The following is a 17507-nucleotide window of genomic DNA, read 5'->3' on the forward strand; positions in this document are numbered from 1 at the left end:
TGTGACTGTACTATTTTAGACCAGAACAAATGAAAACTACGGCTCCTCGGCTGATACTGGTTCACAAATCCAAATCATGAGACAGCGATAAAACTACAGACAGCAAATACAGAGCACTTACAGCTCCACTGTAAAAAATACTACAGTGAACATAACAAGGCTAACTTTGACCCTCACCCCAATTAAAACCACTCATCCCCATCTCCCAGGGGGAGGATCTCTGCTGCTGTACTTCTAATTTACAGCAGCAGAGATCCTCCTGTCATGGTTGAGTTTTTATGCTGTTCTATAAGCTCCACATGGGAACACCCACACACTCACATATCTCCATTCACTACACTTGCCGGAGTTTTGGCTCACAATAAGTGTAGGTGTTGAAAGTGATGAAGAATTACAGTAAGTAGGACAACAGGCGAGGCAACAGAAACAAGAGCCGTGCCTCTAGTTTCTCTGTGATAGTTATGAATAAATGAGCACATTTATCCATATGCTTATGTATTTAGCGCCAAACAGCAGAGAAAAAGAAACAGGGCATTGTTTTTAACGTTTGTAGCACTTTGGCGATTGCCAAATCAATCTGCCTCCTGTCGAGGGTCCAGATTTACCCTTTTTCTCTGCCCACCTCGGGTTATGTTCAGGATTCACAGTGTCCCCTGAAGAACGTGTGATTAAAGCAGCCGCCTTAATGGAACGAAGAGATAGCACAAACACTCAAACGCTTTTAACAGAGGTTCATGTAATCTCAGACTTAATACCAGATGGTTGTCATTTGGGGAAAATACTGTATATGTATAAATACAATTTAAATGCAGTGAGATAAACAGTAGTTGTAAGTTTCACAATGCATCAATATAAAAAGCACAAGTGGTTAAACTGAATAATCCTCCTAGAAACTTAAACATTAATGTTTATTCATAGATTTGTTGATAGATAGAAAATAAATAGCAACAATTTTGATAATCAATTGACCGTTTAAGATATTTGTCAAGCACAGAGTTATTGTTGCAGCTTGTTTCTTTTTATCATAGTCAATTTAACATCATTACGTTTCCTTCACTATGAATTTCCTGTCCATCGCCTAATGATGAATGTACTCATTTTCAACTCCCCAACATTTTTTTAAAACAATTAGCTGCAGCAAACATTCAGCATTTGAGAGTGTGAACAGTTCTGTACCAAAACAAAAAAAATATCTTAATTAATTTGTAATGTAATATGTTAAACCATTTCTCAATGTGTCTTTAAACTCAACAAATTCAAATTTTATGAATACAACCAATCTGATTTATTTGATAGCAAAGCAGCTCCTTGGCAATTAAATCAAAAAGCGTATCAGTATTGTGTTGAGATTAGTTATGAACAAACAACATCATGAGTTTTAAATATTGTTTAAGTTTCAAGGAGGATTTATCTCCACTATTAAATCAAAATGGCTTTCCACTTAGCCAAATTGTTCATTAGGATAAAAAAGGGAACATAAATATGTACTGACTTAATATTTTTATCACATAATAAAACGCAACAGATGCTTTGACAAGCCGTATATCAGTGCTTGTAGAGAAACACAATTGCAATGTTTTCTTTGCAAAGAAATCTACCTTTAGACAGATTTGATTTTCATTTGAACCTGGGTACACTAAACATTATTGTGGTAAGAATGACGGCTTATTCAACCCCCCCTAAGAGCTTTGTTCAAACATAAACATGTTAGGTGAAGTTGCATCATTCCTCTCGTTCCCGTCTGCTGAGATATTCTTGCGAGCATAATAATGCAGGGCTTGGATTTGGCTGATTACATAATTGAACATTTTAATGGTGACTATTAATCCACAATGGCCCGTATTGGGTTTTATAAGCAGGCTGATCAGGATCTGCAGGCTCACAGTAAGCAGCAGCATTCTACGGACAATGAAGTGGCATGGCTGACACAGCAGGGCACCACTACAATGTTCAAAAATCCTGCTCATCCCATACCAATAGCTCACTTTCAGAATGCATTTCTATTTTGTGGGGTCATCTTGGATACATTTTCAATCAAAAAAGCTCTTGGAAATCCAGAAGGCTTCAGCCGCCTGCGTATCAACATTGCAGTCTGTGGGTAATTAGCTAGCTGAGCAGCATCGCTGCTGTGCAGCTCTGACTGAGCCTGCACCATGGCAACACACAGGGCTGCGTCTGAGCACATGCTCCTATCTGCCCCCTCCCTCGCCTTCCTCTTCCTCACTGGCTTCTACCTCTCTCGTCCCTTTCTTTACGCCACACCTCTCATCTCTTCACCTCTTTATCCCCCTTCCCCTTCTGCCGTCGTCCTCTCCCCCCCACCCACCCTTGCATCCCCTCCTATCTTGCATCATCACAGCCCAAACTGACAACTGAAAAGACGCTCACTGGCTCACATTGGAGGAGGGCTCGGCATTGCTGCTTTCCACTGCATTGAGTAGACAGGAGATTTGTAAATTGTCATCAATCCACATTTAGGAAACATAATGCGAGCCGGATTACATCTTTAAAAAAAAGAAAAATCTAAATAAACAACAAAATGTGTGTATTTTATGCATCTGCAAGCTCTTCACTGGCAATGCTAAATGTTCAAAATGAATAATCTGCTCAATGTTTACTTTCAACACACTGTAGTCCTTTACCCAAAATATCCACTCCTGCCATCTAAAAGTAAGATTAAAGAAATGTACATTTACTCGCTTTCTTGCCGAGAGTTAGATAAGAAGATTGGTACCACTTTCATGTTCGTACGCTAAATATGAAGCGAGATGCGGGAGAAGATTTACTTTGCTTAAAGACTGGAAACAGCCTAGCTCTGTCCAAACATATTTTTTTTTTTTTTTTTTTTAACTCAAGCCAACAAGCACGGATTAAACAAGCTTAACATATATAAGTTTTAATTAGTGAGCGTCATGCTAGCGGTTTCCTGCTGCTTCCAGTCTTTGTGCTAAGCTAAGCTAACTGTCTTCTGTTGGTAGCTTCATATTTAACGTACAGATATGAGGCGGATATCAAACCGCTCATCAAGTCTTTGTCAAGAAAGCAGATGTATATATTTTGCAAAATGTTAGTCTATTCCTTTGATATTATTAAGGATCAAATTAGGGAACCAAAATGCCAATGTCTTTAGTTGCCTAAACATTACAACAAGTGGGATGAGGGACATACATTCTAGGCAAAGTGATGTGCTTTTGTCTCTATGATCTTTTTGTAATATAAAAAGATTATATTTCCTGGATTGGAAACAATATTGACACTAAAAGTAAAACAAAAAGGATATTTTTTTTCTCCAAAAGGGTTTTGCAAATTGCTATGCAAATGATTAGTATATAAACATACATTTGAAAAGATGTTGCATCAATGACAATGCCTTCACCATTGACTCTCACGCAACCGTACAATACAACTACGCTTGCATTTTCTCTCTTAAAAATATTAATACATGTTTGTCAGGTCACACAACCGACAGGTATTTATTTATAAGGTGCAATGGGATTAACCATGAATGAAGAAACATTAGGGTCACAAACGCCTGCTTGGTTCTTCACTCGCTTCTTAAAGGAAACTCTATCTGGTAATGTTAAATGGCAGCAGTTGGCCTTTAATACCACTGTTTATAACAGAAAATAATCCCATATTATATATATAAAAAAAGTAATGGTATTTCACAGGATCCAATTAAAGAATTTAAAATATTGCAAAATTATTATTCATATTCTTATGAAAGACTTAGCTTGTGTCATACTGGACTTAATGGGTGTGATCTGGGATGAAGTGTGCATTTTGCTGAAACTTTTCTATAAAATCCATCTGGCCTTGCTTTGACATTGCCAATTGGCTCAGTACCTAACCTGTGCTAAAGGGTGGTTCACATTATCTGATCAAGTGGGGCATTTTCTTTTTTCCCTCAAAGGGGATAATATATCTATCTCCATATTTAGTCGTAACCTTCATTTTGTGATAAAACAAACTAAATGATGCAAAGCCGAGACAATCACAAAGCCAACACGTAAAGCTGTTGGACTAAAACATAAATATGATCGGCCATATTTGAAGTTATTACTGTACAGAAGTAAGAATGAAGCTGCCAACTGAGAGGTTGGACCACTGCCTGCTTACCACTTGCTATACACTGAAACATTAAGCATTTCATTTGACCCTCCATACTGCAGACATGGGTATCTATCGTTCCCATTGCTGTCAATGTTCATAAGAATCAGGTTTGATCACCACGCGCTCGGTCAGATAAAAGTAGACAAACATGGACATCAGGTGTTTTAAGTAGATTTCCTGTGATGAACATAAACAGGTGAGCAGGAGAGGCTCAGCAGCAGACTGAATGAGCCAACAGAAATACTTTAAATATATTTAATTTCGGTTGAAACCAATATGGAGGTTCCTCTAACGGGTGCTGAGAAGATGATCTCAGAAAACAGAAACCTCCGCTTGTATCAAACTGAAATTAGAGCCTAAAAAGCCATGAGCATGTCACCATCATCAGCATGTGTCCTGCTGGTGATTTTGATAAATTATTGTTTCATAAGGAGTCAGATTAGATTGTCAGGTGGCTCAGTCTATAACACCTCGCTGTGCTTTCCAAACCACTGGTAAGATGGCAGTGAACCATAGACCCAAATCAAGCCATGAAAAAAACATTCATCCAGAAAGCTATCGCCGATATCATGCCCATATTGCTCAACAGTTTATGCTACATAAGACCATTTAAAACTGTAATATACGCAAGTAAAGGTGATGATATGAGGAAGAATTTGGATTTGGCCTACTTTGGGAAAGGTTTTGTTACATCGTGGAGAAATATTTAAAAAGAAATGCAAAGACACACAGAGGGAAACAAAAAGTAATAAATCCATAAAAGCAATTTCAAGGCAGAGATGTACCATCAACAGTGTAATAAGATGTATGATATTAAGCTGGGATTGCTTGTATTGTTTATATCCATGACAGGGCAAGGTCATGCTCTCTCTTTATCTCCCTCTATCTTTATCTCCCTCTATCTCTGAGATTGAGATGTGTGTTTCTGTTTGTCCAAACTCAGTCTATTTTCACTAATAGAAAGTAATGACTGATAATAAACGAGAGGGACCAGTTAATGGATCATCTGTGGTTCTGTGCACATACAACAGACACATGTCTGGAACATGTTTGCTGTCCTCTCATCTTGTCAGCTCTATGGGAAAACAGGAAGTCAAACATCTGCTGTCACAATATATATCTATGTCTATACTGATCACATAACGAGAAGCTGCAAGTACAAAACGTAGCTTAAACATATAAAAGGTCCCAGGGGAAGAAGGAAATATATTCACACATTGATGTTTGTGCTAATCCAGGACTGCAACCAAAGTGCAAATATTAGCCCAATTTTTTACTGAAACAAGAGGTTTAATGTAACATCAAGCTAATCTACAGCTCCATTTTTCATTGAGCTTATATTAAAACCAGTCACCTTGAATGCCCTCGATACAGTTTGTGTGCATACTGATCAGTCCAGATTTGACCAAATTCATCAGGATTATTGAAAATGATTCATGCTGACCAATATGGAGCATTAATCAAAAAAAAGTATCAGATGTTTAACCACCTTAGTGTGCAACTAAACTTACATTCTAAATAATAAAAGTATGGTATCAAATTTGAAGCATGACAAATAATTATATAGGCCAAGTAAAACTGTGGTTGTGTGCATCTTTGATGTCACTAAATTTTAGAAAACTTGGTTGGATAATCCAGGAAAAACTGGGGGATTGATCTTGCTCGTCATACACTGTGAACTCCACAGTCCCAACAACTCGTAGCATATGTGAGCCAGTAAACACAATGTTATTGTTCACATTTAGGTTAGAAAAGACGATTGAGCTGGATAGATAAGGAACACTGATGTTATATGAACAGTTGAAGGTTTCTTGAATTAGACAAGATTTTGTTGAGTGTTCAAAATCACACATAAAGTGAAATTATGCTTCACTCAAATATGCACCAGAGGTCCCGCTACGACATACAATTATCACCAAGCTCAGTCAGCTTTAAACATCGAGTGACAAGGCGTGGATGTGCTGTTCCTGTACATACTAAACCACACTAATCCCACTGATAGTTTGCTGCGGCAGCGTCCTCTCTGAATACTGCTCTACACCCGAAAATGAAGCCTTTGATTCGTACTATGTATGAAAAAAGAAAGAGCGGAGGAGGAGAAGGGCAGTGGAAGACAGGAGGGGGATGATAGAAATGATGAACGCTGAAAAAACAACACACATACAAAAATGAGAGGCCAGACCAAATGGCTGCTTGGATAATGCATTAGACAGAGATGGCACTCAGAGCAGCTACACATGGTAAGAAATGTACTGCTTCGCCAAATGTCCTCTTCCCCACACGCACGCACACACACACACACACACACACACACACACACACACACACACACACACACACACACACACACACACACACACACACACACACACACACACACACACACACACACACACACACACACACACACACACACACACACACACACACACACACACACACACACACACACACACACAGCTTTTATGATATGTCATGTATACATGCCGTCTCATGTGTGAAATAGCAAAAAACAATGGTAACACTTCGCAATAAGGTGACTACATTCCTGAGCACTTACCAATGAATGCGTGAGGAACAAGTCGTTCCCGATAACTCAGATACATAATTAGTTTACCTTTAAAGACATGTATACAAGGAGATTTAGCATTGTATTCTGTTAGACTAAATTCCAAATGTGAAGCTGCTGCCTTTGACTTCCCTCTTCACATTTTTGGAGTGACTGACCTTAAAAGGTGCAGTGTGTAGGATTTGGCGTCTTCTACCGTTTGCCAAGCGTGTAGGAGAAGTATGGTGGGACGACGCAAAAACTCAAAAATGCTAATGGTCCTTTCTAGAGCCAGTGCTTAGTTTGTCCATTCTGGGGTACTGTATAAATATGGCGGCAACCTCCGTGAAGAGGACCCGCTCTTATGTAGATATAAAAGATCACGAAAACACCACATGTTATTTTCAGGTGATTACGCAGAACATAAAAGATACTTATGAATATTAGACTGCATTTCTGCCAAGAGATGCCCTTAAATGCACACAGAAAGGTATCTGTGTCGAAAGGGTGAGAACCTTTTGAAAGTCATAAAATCCTTGGTCAGACTTGTGGTCATATCTTCTTATTCTTTGAGAAAGATAGTTCCTGATTTAGATAATAATTTGGCTACTTTGGTCACCTTTTAGGTGGTAAAGTTGAGCTCCTTTTGTGAAATGAGAAAAGTATTTTGTAAAAGTAAACCATGACAGCATGCACAATACCAGGACCCTGAAACTGAAGCAGCTAAATGGAATTAGGCCATTATTAATTTTGTTATGTACACTGTAACAATGAGCAGGGGTGAAATTACTTACATGGTAAATTCATTATTATGTATATTTCTACATTTCTCCTCTGAAATGTAGAAATGCTCTTTTCATTTATTCATTCATTCCAATCCTTTCTGCTCAGTCATCTCTTATCTTGCCATGGAAAATTACTATAAATATAACTCAATACTTCCTGCAGATGTTTCAAATTAAAAGCCTACCTAGAATGGGAGATATTCTACCTTTTGAACCAAGGATCGCTCTTAATGTGAAACATCTGAGCAGGAAGTCTTGGGTTTCATTGACACTATCTTAAAAGCAATTTAAAAACGGCAAAATGGAGGCGACAAGGTAGTTATCGAATGAAAACAGTATTTTTTGCAGAGAAGAGAGGTGAGTGTGACATAATTATATTGCTGTGCGGATGGAATAAGAGCTGTGGAAATGCATGAATTTAAGACAACAGGAAAACACGGAGGAAGCTTTACGTTTTTTTTCAAAAGCAAATTAGCATGGGAGCAGATCAGAAAACAGGCTTCTGATGAAAATATATAAAACAAAATCGAAATGTGGTCACTATGCAGATTCGGAAATGTGTACAAACTAATCATTAGACACTGCTCATCAACACAATATCTACTTTGTCTTTTCTCTGGGACCTTATGACTATCTACTGTTTAATTAATCACTCATTTTAAATAATTTGGAAGCTAACTATTAGTGATGGGTATGCATTATTCAGCAGTTAGCTCCTGTTAATATGGTACTGTACTACTCAGGAGTTTGTGTACCTCATTGTAAAGTGTTACCAAAATAACAGCTAATATGATGGTTGAGTAAAAGCCATGAAACACAAGCGCTGTTGAAGGCACCCACACACACCCCACAAAAATGAAGAGGAGTCAGAAGGCTGAGGGACCAGCTCTTCTCTGGTATTGATTGGATATACACATATTCCACAGCAGCATGTGGGTGATGGATCTGGTGCACCTTGCTGAGAATGCTAGCACGTTCTTGCTAGAAATGAGGGAAGCATAGAAGGGAAGAAATAGCTTTCATATCTGTACATACGATCTATCACACACCGACGTCTGATTCTTTTAATTAACAGCAACAGCGATGTCAGTGCTTAACGGCGCCATCTCATTCTATCAAAGGCCCCGTGTCCCTCGCTTCTCTCTCGAACAGAAAATCAGATGCTTCCATCGCTGAATCAGGAGTCCACTCTGCCCTGCACAGCACAGTCACATTTCTAGGCCAGTCGCTACTGTGATAAGCAAAAAACCCTAAATAAAACAAAGCAGGCAAGGAAACAAACAAACAGCTCCCCTGGCATGGCAGCAAGAGCCGGAGAGGGGAACAGGCGAGCTGATATGGGGCTGAGCCCTAGCAGGGCCTCTGACAATGACCATATGGATCACAAGGGCATGGGAGCCTCAGCTTCCAGCAAGAAGCACACCTCTACAGACACGATCTGCAGCTTCAGCTAACTGCACCTGTAAACGGTGCAAAAGCCTGTATATGCATCATATAGCTGCAGTCAAACTGCAGTAATGAGTAAACCACTTGATGAGCATCAGAAGCTGCGTTGGCAGAGGATAAAACACATTTGTGTGAATTCTGCATTCCACCGAGGACCTCCATGTTGAATAAGAGCAGGTGAACGTAGTATGAAGGTAAAGCAACACATGCTTTTTTTTCATTTATAGATTTTTTTTAAGTAAAGAACGCGACAAAACATTGTAAATGACATAAAAGATTAAAATAAATATATAGATAAAGAAAATGAAAAACAATAGGGGGTCAACACACATGCTTTTAAGAGGTGGGATTGAACCCAGCTGAGGTCCCGGGTCACAGCTACAGCAGCTCCCTGTCGCAGATCAACCGCATCAGCCCCTCATATTGGTGGCTCGCTTGTCTGACCGGCCTCTTTTTCAGGCCCTGCTCCATCCCTACCCCCCCTTGCTGCGTATAAAAAGCAAACTTTTGTCAAAGTGCACATAAATATTGCAGTGCACCTTGTCTCTCTTGTTTCGTAGTGCATTTCCCATGATTCACGGTCCTCTCTTAACCCCAAGATTTTCATGGGTAAAGAACACTTTGTTTATGGGTAAAGGTCTGTGTCGGGGGGCAGAATGGAAGATTTTATGTCGGAGGTTTGCTAGAAGACAACACAAATGAAATGATGTGCTATGAATTTGTATGACATAAGTAAAATGGGATATTGGCATTTTAATCATAATTAAATTCTTGGAGCAAAAATCTGTTTCGGTGTAGTTACAAATTAAATGTTTTCTGTAGTACAAATACCAAAGCGTTGAGTGCAAAGAGATGCAATGATTTTCTTGGATGAACGAAACATCTAAGTTGCACCATGTTTATCAAATTATTTAGTTAACTGCTGCTCTATTTTGTTCTTGTACCCACATTTGGCAAAAAGTAAAAGCTTTGTGCAAAAATTGTAGATTTGTAATGCGAAACTTGCAAATTTGTTTCACATTTTACACATTGTACTACATTCCATTTGGAAACTATTTTCAGTTAAACAGTAATGGCTTATATGATCTTGAGCAAAGCGTGGTAGCTCTTCAAAATGCTTGACCGTCATTCATGTTATTGAGAAACTACACAGTAACATCGACTGTGTATAAGAAGTACTGGTTCTTATGGCCTGAATCGTCACACAAGAGCAAAAGGTGGTGGACCTCAGACGACTGTAGCTGTTCTACATTCTCACTGGAGCAACCAGAGTTCATAAAACTACTGTCGAGCTGTTCATGTTGTTCAAATCAGAGCTCGCTGTGGTGAAAACACTTTTCAATTGCTGTGCACAGTTTGCAAGAACACTCACGAGAAATGGCAACATTCTGTCATAGTATCTTGCAGTTGGTTGAAGCACAACTCCAACAGAGCAGAGGAGAAAAGCATCTCCTGCTACTTAAGAAAGATCTGCCCCGTTTGCCCAAAATGGAATGATGGTGTTTTTTTGCGACAACTCATCAACAGCACATTGCATCTTGAGGAAGTTGGAGGTACCAACCTGAGATTTTTTAGCATCTTTTGTATCCTTAAATCTGAAGTACTCACTGTTTGGCTGGATGGCTAAACATGTAGTTTATTGATATCAAATCACACATTTTCTTGGTGCTGAAATTCTAACTATTTGAGCGTTAACAACTTGCTGCTGGTAGTTAAATAATACATGATGTTAGTTTATAGCAGGTGCAATAATTCACGCCAAAATCCTAAGAAATTTGGAGCACTTGTCTGTAACAGGTTTCAAAACATTTCACATTGTTAAGATGAATACAGTGTTTGAGCTGCAATATGGACAGATCTCAAAAGGTAATTACACTGTTTCAGCCTGTTTTCGCCTCCCACTGATAAAGAAATAAATATAAAAAAGGCTTGTTGGGGTGAGAGAGGGACAGCATGGGGAGCAGGGTCCTCAGATGAAATGTAATCTGATGCCAGTGCAATGTTGAAACTTAAAGGTGATGGTGGGACTGTACTAGAGAATAATTATCCTTTTTGGTGCTGTATTGTTGGTGTCATTCATCTCTTTCAGAATTGTTACAATTATAAGCATTGAATATAATGTACAATGTTCACTTGATGTTCAGATGAAGAGAACAACGACCTAAATACCATATCATACATCATCAAACCAATACATATATGATAAAATCAATCCTGAAATTTTTTCGGAGCATTAAGTATTGGATTACTGCAAGAAGGAGAACCTCAAAGAACGGTCACATCGAACAACAAGCACCGCGGCTCCATTAAAGAAAGAAGAATGAATGCACCAAGTGGACTGAAATCTGGGGTTGAAAAAGCCTTCAAACTCTCCCGCACCTGGGATGTTGTCCGCCAGGCAACGACAGAAGTCATCATCTTGACACTTCTGGCAAGACATAAACAAATGACCACTTCACATCACCACCTGTGACGTCAACAAGCTCTACAACCAAGAGTGTGACGGTAAACAAACACATATTGTGTGTCTAATAATAAGAAAAAGCTCACAACAAAGCAATGCTTTCAAGATGTCCTCGTTTCTCGAGGTCACTGTTGTCTGGCCTTGTGAGGAGTCCTCCTTTCATGAGTACGAAGAGTCGGCGAAGACGGAGGAGCGCTTGAGAATAATCATATTGGATCATATTTTGGGTCGGGCCATACTACCAGCTCTGAGCCACCTCTCGCTAAGCATCATCCATAACATCCACTTCGCCTTATTGCTTTTCTTCATTCTTAACTTTCTGTTAAATGCAGCCCTCACCTGTAAAAGTGAGGTTTGAAAGGCGTTCACCCTGTTATTGGACTGAAATGTATTTTCTAGCAGCTCTCCGCTCTATTCCTACTTTACCCAACGTCATAAGGATTAACACAAAGTAAGGAATCTGCTGTCTTTCTGACATATATCTATCAGAGGAAAGAAATACGGATGTGCAATGTGACACACAATCAATGTAAAATTACTTCTCTTACTTGAGACTAGAAAAACCAAACTGCAGCATGCATTTTGTGTAACCTTGGACTGAATGTATTGAAAAGAACTGCACCTGCAGGTTCAATGAAAATGTCCATCTTGTTCACCCTAGATTTCTAAAAGGAAACGTATGGATGTGCCTGCAATTTCATTCAGATCACATCATTTCTTGCCTTTTTTATTCCAAGACAAGCTTGTATAAATCTCTCTTGATCTGATGAGAATATTCCAGGTTTTAGATGGAGCCTTTCAAGATAACAGCAGGGGATCCAGCTCAAGACATTCGGACATGGAGCACATGTAAATCCCATCCGTTAATACTCTCTGGGTTGCTCTTACAGGAATGGAAAATCAAATCCGGCCCAAACTAAATCTCATCAGACTGATGTACAAACCAATGATACCAATAAATAAATGTGACTATAAGAGAAACACATACTGTACATGCACAAACATATATGAACGCGGCCCAAAGGCTTTTGGGAGTGTTTGAAATGGAACGCCCACCGTACCTGTGCATTCATTTAAAACACCACAGCCACCAGAGGCCTGTTAGAAACAACGGGCCTGGCAAAGAATTCTGGACCAAATCTTGATGCTAATAAATAAAGTAAAATCCAATTAATATTTTAAGCTAATCATAGCCACAGAGCTGGAGAACAAACAAAGCCATATTGGAGCCCGAGGGGGGGGAAGAGGGAGCTTTCTGACTGAAGCTCCCAGAAGACTGAGGTCTCTACTTTTCTCAGATTTAAATTCAAAAGCTCTTGTTTTAAAGACTGTTCTTATAATCCCAACTGTAATCATCCATAATTAACCTAGCAAGCTTGTGACAAAAGCAGCACAATTGTCTTGTAAATAGATGACAGAGGGGAAAAAGAATGAATATGGCATCATCATGTCTTGTAATGATTTCTACACCCATACATGACATGTTCATGGCTACAGAAGCCATCTGGGAATGTCAGTGATCCAGCTATGAAAAGCCAACTCGGATCATTCTGAATGGCTGTGTAAGGTCATTGCTTTTCATTGTTCTAGTATCCCAAAACACAAGTTGTTATGAAAGCTATAAGATAATAGACGTGCATGGTTGGGCGTGTGTTTGTGCTGCCCTGCTCTCCGACTGTGTATAGGTAGTGGGGGAGGGGTAGCGTTCACATTTCCCACCAAAGGATGAGCAATGGTGACTGAGGAGAGCTGAGGAAGGTGGTGGGTGTGCTATGGCCCGTTCATAGGAAGCACACTGGCCGCTTGCATGCCTTGTTTTAAGAGATGGAGGGACAGATGCTTGTCCAGTGTCAGGGCTTGCTGGCTTTCGCTCTCTGACAGCACCACCAACTGCCTCCTCTTACATAACCCCCTCCCCCTCTCCAGGCCCACAGCCTGCCTTTATTGGCTTATTTTTCTCTTTTTCTCTCTGCTTTTCCCTCACCATCATCCCATCACTGATTCATTCTTTTTTTTATTCCAATGTAGCTGCTCCTGGACTGAAAGTAGAAATGCTCTGTTGGATATTTTCTCTGCAGTTTTTGTGAGGTGAACATTCACACGTTACAGCGAGGGAGCAAGGATCCTTTGAAAGGATAGGACCAGATATGATTCTACAGAGTGGTTTATCCATTAACCGTGCTGTTTCAACAACATAAGATGCCAACACGAATCACGAAGGAACCTATTTAGATACCAATTTGTTTCATTGTAAGTTGAATATGGAATGCTGGAAATGAGCAGTAGAAGAATTAGGTGGTAATACTGTTGGCTAGTAAAATGCTCCGTGTAAGCAATAAAGGCTTACATAATCACATCTGCTGTGAGCTTTGGAATGTGTGAAACACGAAATAAGCCTGATTGGTGTGGAAGAAAAAGGCTCCCAATAGATTTCACATGAACCAAGAGAGTGTCAATCTCTTTCTGCCTCCTCAAACCTCCCCTTGGTTGTAGTAATCTGCTAATATCAGTCAGGTTGCGGTTCATATGTGGGCTCAGCTCAGGGGGATCTTTTGCACTCTGCCACTGAAATCTCAGCCTCCATTTTACCCGTGCTTCTTCTCACCTTCCTTCCTCCTATGGCCTCACATTACTTGCTCAAAGCATGATCAGACATAAACGGAGGGACTACAAATGATGCGGCGGCTTCACTTGCCGCAAATACGAGACTACATAGACACATACTCATGCACAGCTAGAACCATTCCATGAATCTTATGCTCACCGAGCTACCCTTCCCCCACCCAAGCTCACTCTCATGCTCACATCCATGCACCTTCCTTAATTAAAGACTGCGCTTCTGAAGCTGTTATGACCTTTTATCAACTGTGACTTATAAATACATGTAAATAAATGGGGATAATAGAGACAAAATGGACACACGTAAAGAGGCAGGTTCATTCACACTGTGCGGCATGTATGACAGGCAGCGTTTGGGCACAGCTTATTCCCTGTTCCTTTTCAGACAACACGTTAAATTTACATGGTATTCTTTAGAGCAAAATTGCTTGCTAAAAAAAATGGAGACCAAATAAGAAATGGAAGTGTATCAGAGCTGGATTTCATCATATCTTTCTCTACTCTGAGCTAATGAGACACAATCCTACAATTAGTTGGTCTCTGATAAATCTATTTCTTACATCTAATGTACAAAGTCAGTCGTTAATGTCGGCGTTACCAGCTTGAGAGATAACTTAAAATAATTGCAGCCAATTGCTGCTTCAGTGAAGGAAAATGCACCATTTTTGGCCTATGGTAACTGCATCGCTGTAAGCCTTTGACGACATATACTAGGTGTGTTAAATGTATAAGCATTAGTCATCTGCATCAAATCCAAACATGAAGATCATCCCTATGTGTGTGCAGTGGAACTGGATCAGTCCTGTTCTCTTCTCCTTACTCTGCTTTCAATAGAGGAGCCACAGTCAACAAATGGGAAACGGAGGGCTTGAGATGAATACTAAATATGAATTCTCTTGTATAAATCGACAGCTGATACATGATGGTCTCAGTTTTACTACAGCAGCAGCTCATCTTATCCCAGTCCTCCCCAGTTAGGCCCCACAGGCCTGAGCTATCTAACAGAGTGAGAAAGACGAGTTACCTGGTCATACCACTCCCGGTTGGTACAGGTGCACTCGGGCCACCATCCTGCTTGTCCACTGGAGTTGTTGCCGTTTACTTTGGGGCCACACTTGGATTGGCCCTTTGGGTTGGGGCCTCCAGGGCCCCCACCAGACATAATCTTGCCCTTACTTCTCCCCAAAGTGCCCCCTCCTCCTCCCATGCTTCCACCTCCCCCTGAGGCCGGAGGGGGTAAGGTTTGGCCTCCCCCGTACCCAGGCGGGTATCCATAGGGCTCGGCCTGCCAGTCTCCTCCATATGACGGGGCGTCCATCCTACGCAGAGCAGCCATACGGGTCACCTCATAACATTCTGGGCACTTGCAGCAGTGGTGGTGTTTGTGCATGCTGGCTGCGCTGGCTGGACTGATGCTGAGCGGCGTGGCACTCTGTCTCTGCTGCCTCCTCAGATCTCACACAGCACGCTGTGATCGGCTCACAGAGCGCTACTGCCGACGGAAATAACACTAATCACAGGAATTTCTACAGATTGTCACTCTCCGCTTTATTCCTTTCGGATGTAGAAAAAAAAAAGATCAAGAGGGACGAGAAGCAGCAACAGGAAAACAAAAATACAAAATGGGCACGTAGTCTTTGTCCTCTTGACGTAGAAGATCAAAGAAAAAATTCAAAATATTGTATACGACCACACAATCAGAGACCAGCCCCGATGGTAGAAATTTCCTCTTGCTTCTCTTGGTTCACAGTGATACGCATATAAATTCATAGATATATATATATATATTCTTTTGTGTATATATCATATATATTTACACACACAAATACATATAAAAATATTAATATAAACAGACAAGCACAAATACAGTTATGTACAGGGATAAATGTATATATATATAAATATCTATATGTGTGTGTACAAATATATATATAGATATATAAACAATATGTATAAATAAATAATATCCGCAGATGAAAATCTTCTTCTGTTCTGGGTATCTTGCCCGGTCTGTCAAAATCTCACGGTTTTCCTCCTGCGTTGAAAATCGTTGTCTTTCTCTCTCTCTGTCTCTTTTCTCAGCCTGCAGAGAGGAGCTGAGCACTGGATCGCCTCTCAGCCAGCTTGCCCTAGATGTGGATTATTCAGAGGGATGCAAGCAAGCAAGAGGGAGATGGAGAGAGAGAGACACAGAGGGAGAGAAAGAGAGAGAGAGAGAGAGAGAGGCGGGGGGGAGATACGTAGCAGCATCCCTCCAGCACCTCAGCCCTGACAGCCACAACCAATCAACTGGCAGCGCTGCCATCAGCAGCAGCAGCAGCACCAACAGGACTGAGCGCTTCGCTAGCTGCTCTTAAAGGGGCCGCAACAACTAAACCTCACTGCTGCCTGCCTTGGGTGAAAAGGTACTGCTTCACAAATCAAGGCACAATGACAATATTGTATTTGTCTATTTCCTCAATAAAAAGGTCAGGAAATTGTAGTCTGCGCTCTGTCAATGCAGACGCGCGACCCCGATCCACTAATTGAGAGTCTAATCCATGTTTTTCATCAGACCAATGCAGTCAGAGTCCAATTTACAGTGAGCCCCCCTGTCCCTCCGACTAGTAACTGGTCACCTCCATGGTCATCTCTAGTTCAGCCGCAGATTTAACAGCTTTCTCGTGCAGGTGATTGGCAACCTCAGGGTCTGTGTCCCAACACACATCTGTAAATAATCTCACACTGGAAGCAGGTGCAGCAGATGAAAATCATTTCTTTCTCCTGGGTTTCACTAGACGTGCCTCTCAGTGATGATGCATTTGAATCACGCTGCATTACTTTACATCACTCTCTACCCCGCTTCCTTTTTTAGTAATATTACTGGCAAAGCAGCACTGAAGTTGAAATAATTGTATTGCTAAATCCTGCCCATGTGCAGTATTGGGTCAAAATAAGCACAGAGAGAGAAAACTGTGCTCCTGAAGCCTCATTTAAGAACCATAAGGGAAATATTCTATGTTCACAATGATGACATCAACACATGTGTACGAAACCAACAAGATTACACGCTTGGGCTTTCGAGTGGGTGGAGGAAGAGATTGAGAGTGAGAATGTGTGAGGGAAAAAAAAAAAAAAAAGAGCGAAGGAGAGACTATATGCTTTCATATATGTTTACAGTAATGCGATTGGACTGCCTGTGAACAGTTTTGCATGCTTATGAATTTGTGGGTTGATCACAGCTAGATATAAAACAGCCCGACACTGAGGGTGAAGGTTTATTTTTTAGAGACCTAAGAGGGAATGTTACAGTGTTGCGATTAAAGCCCTGCATTTATGCATTATTAATGAAATGTGACGGGGAACAGAGTTGGGTGTGTCTGCATGGGGGAAGAGTAAATCTGTACAGAGTCGGCATTACAGTGCTCGTACATTAATGCCGTTTCATTGTTTAGACTCAAATATAAGACATAGTGCCTTTAGACTGGATGTATATTAATGTGTATATGCGCAACCCTCCTGTTAAATTGAGAAACATTTTCTGGCGAGGGCA

The 17507-nt window shown here is 40.5% G+C and overlaps 1 protein-coding gene across 7 annotated transcripts in view; it reads right to left on the reverse strand.

The window, feature by feature from the left end:
• The window catches only part of dlg3 (discs, large homolog 3 (Drosophila)), a 74204-nt gene that overhangs the window by 39590 nt on the left and 17107 nt on the right, over positions 1-17507 (reverse strand). The window contains exon 1 of one of the 7 annotated variants that reach the window (XM_034542927.1): positions 15000-15418. The exons of 5 other annotated variants lie outside the window; for them this stretch is intronic. In XM_034542927.1, coding sequence (XP_034398818.1) covers positions 15000-15365 — 366 coding nt within the window. In that variant the 5' untranslated portion in view covers positions 15366-15418. Of the gene's footprint in view, positions 1-14999; positions 15419-17507 lie in introns of those variants that run through there. One more of the 7 variants, XM_034542924.1, reaches the window with a different exon arrangement.

The sequence above is a fragment of the Cyclopterus lumpus genome, chromosome 10 (assembly GCF_009769545.1).
Source record: "Cyclopterus lumpus isolate fCycLum1 chromosome 10, fCycLum1.pri, whole genome shotgun sequence".
Classification (NCBI taxonomy): Eukaryota; Metazoa; Chordata; class Actinopteri; order Perciformes; family Cyclopteridae; genus Cyclopterus; species Cyclopterus lumpus.